At 37.1% G+C, this 9,454-nt stretch overlaps 1 protein-coding gene across 1 annotated transcript; it reads left to right on the top strand.

The window, feature by feature from the left end:
- The first annotated feature begins 895 nt into the window (after nt 1–895).
- Nucleotides 896–5,123, top strand: LOC115245285. Its single transcript, XM_029823532.1, has 3 exons — nt 896–950; nt 1,454–1,509; nt 1,776–5,123. The coding sequence occupies exons 1-3, from the start codon at nt 927–929 to the stop codon at nt 4,747–4,749; spliced, it is 3,054 nt and encodes a 1,017-aa protein (XP_029679392.1). The 5' UTR covers nt 896–926; the 3' UTR covers nt 4,750–5,123.
- Nucleotides 5,124–9,454: the final 4,331 nt, after the last annotated feature.

The following is a 9,454-nucleotide window of genomic DNA, read 5'->3' as shown; positions in this document are numbered from 1 at the left end:
TAAATTTTCTAAAGTTTATAAAAATATTTGAAATTAATTACCTTCAGAAAATTTTTACTTCTATGTCTTGTTATATGTAATCCGTTTAAAAGTGGAGAATAAAGAAGACATCTCGATGATTTCTTCTTCGTATGTGACATAAAGCACAAACTTGATGCGAGAGAATTCCTCGTCGTTCATCTCAAGAACTTCAGCTAATTGTCACTTAATTCATATGTCGAAGTTGTAATGTGTGTACAGTTATTGTTGAAGTCTAGAAAAATAACAACAAAAGTGAGAAAACTCATCGCCATGATATATTCTAGTAGAAAAGACTTTTATTTTCTACACATGAAATCATTAGCATAATTAAGCTATAAATTGAAAACTACACTATTACTACCACTATGATACACAGACGAAAGAAAGAGCGCTCTCTCGAATGAAACAAGTTGATTTATTTTATAATTAAGATATAATTTTTAAAACTCTTTCAACCTCAAATTTATTTCAAATATAAATACACACAATTGTGAATAAATCGGGAATAAATTTTTCCCGAAATTTTCTTTCATGCGAAGTACTGTTTCCAAGAGGAATGTTTTTATAAACATTATTTACTATTTATTAACAAAGATCAATGACTCGCTGATTTATTTACTAGTTGCAGCGTTCGATCATAATTTAGAAACTATGCGATATCCTTCCATAATAATAATGTGGAAACAAAGAGGAACTAATTACTCTCCGGTGTTTGTGGCCGCCATAATGGCGTGGGTACGTGCGGGGAGGATTACACACACGCCTATGGATGCGTTATCAAGCACACGCTTTGGTACGGACGCCGCTCTATGGGAGAAGCTTTAAAAGAGGTGGCTAAATATCGCCGCACCACAGTCTCTTTGAACATCGGCGAGGTGAGCGGGATTTCGTGCGAACTACGCGATATGAAGCTCACGTGTTTCATTACGGTGAGTGAAGACAGCTCGTCGGAGAATTATTGTCTTCGCAGTGAGAAAAGTGAATGAAAAATATTATCTAATGTGAATTCGCCGAGATTGTTATCCAATCAATATGGATTTCTTGTGCAAATTTTTTTTCGTTCGATCCATCGATCCATTCAAAAATTGAAAAGAAGGATATGGGATATAAGAGCCTATAAGAATTTTAATCAGGCTGAGACATAGTTCTTTTTTAGTTTAAAAAGTTATTAGCGATACACTTGCACATCCACATCCAGTGCTGAAGAAAAAAATTGCGGCTAATATAATTTATTAATGGTCTTTGAAACGCAAAGTAAACGCGAGATGGTAACATTATTTAGATCAATTTAAACTTTCGCATGAAAAGATTGATAAGTGAGCAAATAATTGAAATTCTTACGGTTACAGTTGTTAATTATTATAAACGATACTTTGTAGTGCTAAAAATATATTTTATTCTATATATATGATCTTTGTATATTCATATGTAGGTGTGCGCATGTTTGTCATCAACAGTATCCACTGAGGAGATCAAACATTTAAATAGGTAAGCAAATTTTTGGGCAGATCTTTTCTCTTTCTTTCTTGTCTCTGTTTTTAAAACAATAAGTTTTTCTTGCAGTTATTTTTTGTATATTGTAATTATACTATTTCGTCAAATTAGATTTATATAACAATAAAAGTATTTAATAAAGTTATATAAAATAAAATTTAATTTGTCTTTTCAATATTTAATTTGTCTTTTCGCGTTTTTCAATCGCATCTCTTCTCATATTTAAATGCATGCATATAATTTACAATTGACTTTTTCAGGATAAAAAAGATTGCAAGTTTGCGAGAGGAATTGGCCGTTAAAGATGCTACGGAGAGAAGAGAGATAAATCCCACCCCTCAAATTTACCCCGACATATTCCCCAAGTCGCGACAGTTTCAGCCGCAGACACGAATCGACAAGCCCATGAAAAACCACAAGTTTCAATCTGGACCTCAACAACAACAACAACAACAACAACAACAACAACAACAACAACAACATCGCTATAATCGCAGCCGCTCGAGAAATCCGACAAAACATGTCAAGACCCGCTCGATCGTCGGATCGTCGACGTACGAGTTGAGCGATAATCATCTGGACTCGATTCCCGAGATAATTCACGACGAGGGACCGATTCGCATCGAACCTGTGTTTCGCGTCACTAGGAAGAAGAATGTCTTCGACTCCATCGTTGACATCCTACATCAATTGCTGGACCCTCCGAAGAACGAACCAGGTCCGCTCGTGCCCATCCAGATGCCCGGATCCAAGCGCAAGATCTATTTGCGACTGATAGAACCGCTTGATTCGAGCAAGGTGATGGTGCGCTTCGTCACGCAGTTAGCGGTTCCCGTGATCGATGCGGAGAAGCAATATAATCCCTTCATCCCGATTCCTTCAGTCATCGATCCCATCGCCACGCTTCTGAATCATGCTCATCCCGTAACAATACATCCCGTAGTGTCAGGCGATGCGTTGTACGCCTCCTCTTCTAATCGCCATCGCGTGGTTTATCCGCCTCGAAACATTAGCCATGCTAAAGGATTGCAGTCGACCAAACCACTGGCCAAGAACCCATCGCAGAATCCTCCGAAGGATCAGGAAAACAAAGGGAGTTCCTCGCCCGCGGTAGTTTCGAACGCAACGATAATGTCGGAGAGTGATAAGAATCACTTGACGGACACGCGAATAAATCTTCAGAATTACGAGCAACAATTGTTGAGCGAATCGGCAGCCTCGTACTATCAGTATCAAGCAGCGGGTGAGGAAGTCATGAATAAGGTGAAGGAGCTACTCAAGAAGGAAAATGCAACGATGCCGATCGAGAGTGGAGATGGTTTGAAGAGGCCTTCGGTGGAGCCTTGGTATCAATTAAGCACGCACCGTTTGCCTCTTCGGCAAGTCGCTCCGTATCCGCACGCATCGATGGAACACGGTTCCGGTTCCAGTACCAGCTCTTACGTGGACACTTACAAGGCGCCGAGCGACGTTCTCACCGGTCCTAGTTCGTACTCGCACTCGTACGAGCAGCACAACGACGCTGTTAGCTCAGCTTCCGGATTCTACCCAAGCTCTTACAGCGCTCCGAGTTCCTATTCGGCCTCTTATCACAATCAGAACGAATTCAACGGAGCTCCAAATTCCTATTCATCTTCTTATCAGAATCAGAACGAGTTCAACGGAGCTCCGAGTTCCTATTCGGGCTCTTATCAGAATCAGAACGAGTTCAACGGCGCTCCGAGTTCCTATTCGTCCTCTTATCAAAGTCAAAACGAGTTTAACAGCGCTCCGAGTTCCTACGCGACTTCTTACGGAAAGCAAAACGATCTTTTCAACGCGCCAAGTGCCTATTCGGGCTCTTATGAGAGTCCGACTAACGTTCCATTTTCGCCGAGCTCCTACGAGAAGCAAGCCGGTGTAGCTCAGACCGCTGCGAGTTCTAACAACGCGCTTCAAATCATAGATCCACCATCTTACTTACCCGGCTATCGACCGGAGAATCACGTCAATCGATCGTTCGAGCATACGATAACCGCGATCCGACAGCCGCGTTACAACAACCTGCATGAGACGGCGGGTTCGTCAAGTACGAGCGGCGAGTCAGCGTCCCAAGTGATATGGGGTAAGTCAAAGCGAGAGAAGAGCGAGTCGAGTTTCGAGAAGAGCGCGGAGATCACCGGCGGGTTCGATAACAATCGCGAGAGATGGCAACCGGTTGTATTCGTGCACGAGAACGCGGATTGGCATGAGGCGTACGAGGCCGAGCTGGCGAAGATCGCTGCGACGGAACGACAGCCACTCTTCGAAAATCGACCCACGAGGAAACCCTCGCGAGGAGGCGTCGATCAGTCACGTCGAAATAGTAAACATCGCGGCGGCTCGATTGCTCGAGATCCGAGATGTTCGACCGCCTCGGGAAAACAGAACGGTTGCGAGCAATCGAGATCCACGATCGTATCGACGCCTCGTTCCGAGACTACCGTAAGGATCGTTGAGAAGCAGATGCAATCAGCTGTCAATAGTGAATCGATAACGGTGAAATCGACAACGAGTAACACGATCGAAACTTTGCAACCGAATGCCACCGCGAAGAGTCCAACGGCGAACGCGACGGAGAGATCATTGCCGTTGATAATAACGACCGAGAGTCCTGAATCGATAAGCGGCAACGAGACGTCGAAAGGATCGACGTTGTTGATTAAAGTAATCAAGAGCGATAGCACGACGACGAAGAAACCGGCGCTGCTAATCAAAGCGATCGAGAACGTCTTGATAAGCAGTATGGCAGAGAGATTAGTCGCGACCCAAGCAAGCATAATTAAACCAACTGTGAGTAATGTAACGCAATCGACGACACGCGATACGATTAAGAAATCGAGCAGTACGATCGAAAAATTGAACGGTATGATCAAAAAATCGAGCGATATGACCGAAAAATCGAGCAGTACGACTGAAAAATCGAGCAGTACGATCGAAAAATCGAGCAGTAAATCGACCGAGAAATCGTTGATAAACGGCGCGACCAAGGTTTCTGTATCGAGCAATAAAGCGAGAAAACAAGAGGTACCCAAAAGGCCTATGATAATGAAGAAAACGATGCATATAATGAAGAGACCGGAATTGAATAATACTACGAGAAGGACGGTCACGACGCAGAAGCCGACAATTAGTAGTACGACCAAGAGAACGACTGTCGCGAGAAAATCAAAATTTTCGAGAACGATTTCGAAAACAAAGTCGAGCACCACTTGATGCTTTATTTATATTGATAACGTGGTTCTCTTTCTTTAAGCACGATCGACCCGCGTTCTTATGCGTTTGCACGCGTTCGTTTATAGCGAATAACGACTGTAACTGTATTTCCAAAACGATTTTTGACTCTTTATGTTTTATGCAAAAATCGTAAAGATTGTCTGCACGCGTATGTCCACATGTCTACATGTATGAATGTGTGTGTGTATATATACATATGTGTGTCTATATTCTGCGTAGCAACTGATCGATTAAAATAATCTATGCGATGAAAAATTAGATATCGGATGCATTTACGTTGCAAAAACAGCCTTTGTATCCGAAATGACGTTAAATATAGATATTAACTTAGATATAAATTAGATATATGTGAGTCATGTCATTTATATATGTATTATATTATCTCACACATAAAAAAATTGTCGTTAATAAATATTATTTTTCAAAGCTTTATCGATTTTATTAAATATATTTTTGTGCAGTCCCAACACTCACGCCTTTCCGAAATTCATATAACATTACATGCCGCAAATGCACCTTTTCGTTCTCCATTTTTAATGATTTTTCTTATGCACAAATGGACTTATCTGAACAATGTCTGACGCTAAATTGACATAAGACAATGTCATCTATTCGGTGTAAGCAACAATTACCACACGAAAACAATAGAACTCCGCCATGCAGTAACTTAATGCCGTCTATGAAAATCGGGCACGAACTTATGCAATCATCCAATATATCTTGAATATGTATTTTTAATTGTAATTTCAATCTAATCCGCCAATTGTTTATATATTGAAAACAAATAAATAATATTTCACATTTGGTTTGTTTTAATTTCTAATTATTCTCCATTGACGTAGGTTATACATTGCATGACGAATGGGAAAGTAATATGAGTAAAAGATGCCGCTATTATTGTTATTAAACTGCAATTAGGAATCCGCTCAAGATAGTGTGCAGTATTAGAAAGTTTTGATGAGGGTTTCAGATACATTTATAATATAGTTTTTAACGTTTTTAACGTTAAACGTAAACGTTTATATTAATATCTTCACGTTGAAAGCGAGCGAGAAAAAATTAGCGATTTGGAAAAAATGGGGTAATATTAGTGAAAACGAAAATATTATACGAAAGAAAACTAATAGAAAATTCAGGATATAATCCAGGTTAGATATCTTATTTTAGCTAATCAAACAAAAATTTTATACGTATTTATCTGTTCTTTGTACAAAATACGAGACACTTGCGATTATCAGGGACATGACAAATATCTCACAAACAAAACCAATAAGAAATGTCCACGTAATTAGAGCTTTGATATAAAAAGAAATATATTTGAACTACAAGAGAAAGAAATAACATTAATCGCAACAAATAACTGCATAGATCGAGCGATATGTTGAGCGTGTCGATAGGATCGAGGAGAAAAAACGCGAGGGCTAAACACGACGTACTTTCCAAACAATACGATTATGGCCCTCGTATCGATCGGTTTTTTACCCGCTCGAAATTAATGTGGCCGTGAAATCAACGCGGCCGACGATTACACGATCACGATAGCCGAGACGGTCACGCCGCGGCAATCTTCTCGTCCATTTCTTCTTTTTCCTCGGCCGGAATCGGCGCTGGATAAAAATTACTAATCGCAGAAACGCGATATATCTGCACACGCGTGTAGATGGCATTTCTTACGATGCTTTCCAGCGCTATGCCGAGATATCACTTTTAATTGGTACGTCATACTGCGTTTGATTAGACGGATTTGTTGTTTGCATCCTCAACGTGCTACGATTCAAGGAGATTAACACGTTTTTTTTCAATATCCGTTCCTCTGCTAAATTGCAGTTTGCGAAGGCTCGTGATTTCTATACACATCGTCTGCTATCAACGGAAATTTTTTTTCTCATAGATAAAAACACACATGACGTGAATAAAATTTTATTTTTTTTATTGCGAACGTTGATATCAAAAATAAATAATTCTAGAATAAATATGTTTGAGTATCGTTATTTGATACAGATAATATATTGAAAGATGATGAATTATCATTTTATGTTTCTAGGCCACATATTGATGTGAAAAATGTTTTCCAGGTGAAAATCCAGGGGCAAAAGGATGTTTTATGGTATTCTAGAGCGATAATCACAAGTGATAGTGCATTGAGTGCATGCTGGGAGGAGTTTCGTGAAATACTATGCATCTCCCTCCCGTTAGTTGCTGCTTGCACTATATAAACGTTTGCTTTATAGCTGTGCGATTCATAGAAGGTATCTCTCGATCGGCTGGAGTGTTTCGAGAAACAATTGTAGAAACGAAATAAGTTTTTCACAATGAACAAGTTCCTGGTAAGATGTTTTCGTTATATTATTATATATTTAAATTTTAACTAAATTCAACATTTAATTTAAAATTTATTTTAAATTTAAACTTTATTTTAAATTAAAATATTTATTTTAATTAAATTGAATTGAATAATATTTATTCTCTCAATTTTACAATTTTTAACTCAATATTTGGTTATTATGTGATATTTCTATCATTTTATTTTTATTTGGCTTAGAAGACTGTATAATATTCACAAAGTAACTGGATTATGTGATAATAATGTATTTTGATATTTATGTTTGTTGCAGTACACCATCTTGTTCCTAATAAGTCTTGCACTGTTGCATCAATCGATCGAATCGTAAGTATTCACAATATAAGAGAAACAAATATATGAAATATTATGAGAGAGAGAGAGAGAGAGAGAGAGAGAGAGAGAGAGAGAGAGAGAGATATGTATGAGATATACGGAAAAATTTGTAAAAAAAAAATCTTGCAACATTTTTTTTGTTTTAGGAAAAAGGTGGTAATACATGTTCCCTATCGAGTGAAAAATGTGAAGCATACGCACACAATCTATAAAATAATTCCGCATCATCGTGAAGCAAAGCATCGTGAAGATGATGATGATGATACCAGCTACGATGACATGAATCGATAACACGTACTTTCGTACATTGTAATATGTAGTATTCGCCTACGAGTAACAAAACCCAAAGAAAAGAGTCACTAGATTGTCATTAGTTTACAATTCATTTAAGCACACTTAGATACTTCTTGCCACAATATGTCATGTAACATAATATGGTTGACATTATTATGTTTATCTGTAATAAATGACATGCGTGCGCGCATGCACGTACGAATATATATAAGACTGTTTTTCAATATATTTTTCCCTTTCCTCAATAAACCCCACCTTTTAATATCATTCTTCTAATGATTCGCAAATTAAGGCAATATTTTCTCGTTTGTTCAGACATAAAAATTAATTATTTAAATGGAAGAAATACGTAATTGAAATGTAAATTGCATTCTTTAAATTTGCATATTATAGTTATCATGCGTACAATATTTCTATAATAAATTTTTATTTCTATAATTTACATTTATATAAAAGTCTTTCTTTTATTTTATTACTTATCCTATATATGTCATCATGTTTGAGTAATAGCTGTATAATAATTATTTTTATTATATTGGGGAATGAATTATATTAAATCGCGCAATGTTGAACATTTTGTCGTTTTTTTGTTCAAAAATATATTTATTTCTATAGCCTTATAAAATTTTTAATAAAAGGTGTAGAATCATACTATTAATTTTTGATAATTATATAATTACAACTTTTGTTTGTGTATTTTATTTAATATTCAGATACCTAATGTTCTTATTCTTTACCACTATTAACTTAATTAGTATGTTTTTGACGTAAAGATAACAACATCCGAAATTTAAATTTAATTAAATATTTGTACAATGTAAAAAAATTTAATTCGGGTATTTTATTTAACAAAAATATTTATTACCTGCTTATAATCTGCTTGATGCTTTATTTTATTGAAGGCATGTAGTTGTCATCGTAGATTTCTATGTAATTTCTCTTCAATTGGATTAGTAATTTTTTAGACCCTTGCGTTTCCTGAAAAAATATCAGAAGAAGAACATATTAGAGAAATATCAGAGATACTCTTCAATAGAGCATAAATTACCGAGCAAAAGAAATAATTTCACCGCGACACTGAACTTGGCCGCGCAATATCTCTTTATGGTTTATCGACCCCATAATTTCTAAAACAGCGTCAGTTCCGGATCAAGAGATGAAGCATATCACCGGAAGGATAGCGAAAGTGATCATCGGCCGTGAACTGCATCACGTTTCTCCGTGAGATACGCTTTCGATGAAAAGAAGATTGCATATAAATGTCCATTTCATCGTCGACGAATCGCAAACGGCGATTGATTGCCGATAAAAGTGTTCGCGATCATTACTGCAACGACTCCACAATAGATCATGGTAATGATGAAATTGATAAAATACTAAAGTGAAACTCGAAAATCGCGTGTGCAGATCGTGTGTGATTTATTTATATAGTGATTATCGTGCGCAAAAGCGATAGCTCAAATATATATATATAGAAATTTCTCAATCATATTTATTTTATATTTATATATATATATATATATATTCGTGCCACCGTTTCTTCCCATTACTAAACTGGATTTTCAATAGGCTATACTTGTTCATCGATCCTATAGTAGATCAATCTATCTTATAGGCGCTATTTCTCGCCATCATTTTTTTTCCTTTCTTTTTCTTTTTTATGCAATGGATTGCATTTACTGTCAGTTAAAAAAAAGTCATAATTTGGGGATG

This window comes from Formica exsecta, unplaced genomic scaffold (assembly GCF_003651465.1).
Source record: "Formica exsecta isolate Colony F162 unplaced genomic scaffold, ASM365146v1 scaffold933, whole genome shotgun sequence".
Taxonomy (NCBI): Eukaryota; Metazoa; Arthropoda; class Insecta; order Hymenoptera; family Formicidae; genus Formica; species Formica exsecta.
This window is presented reverse-complemented; position numbering and strand designations above follow the sequence as displayed.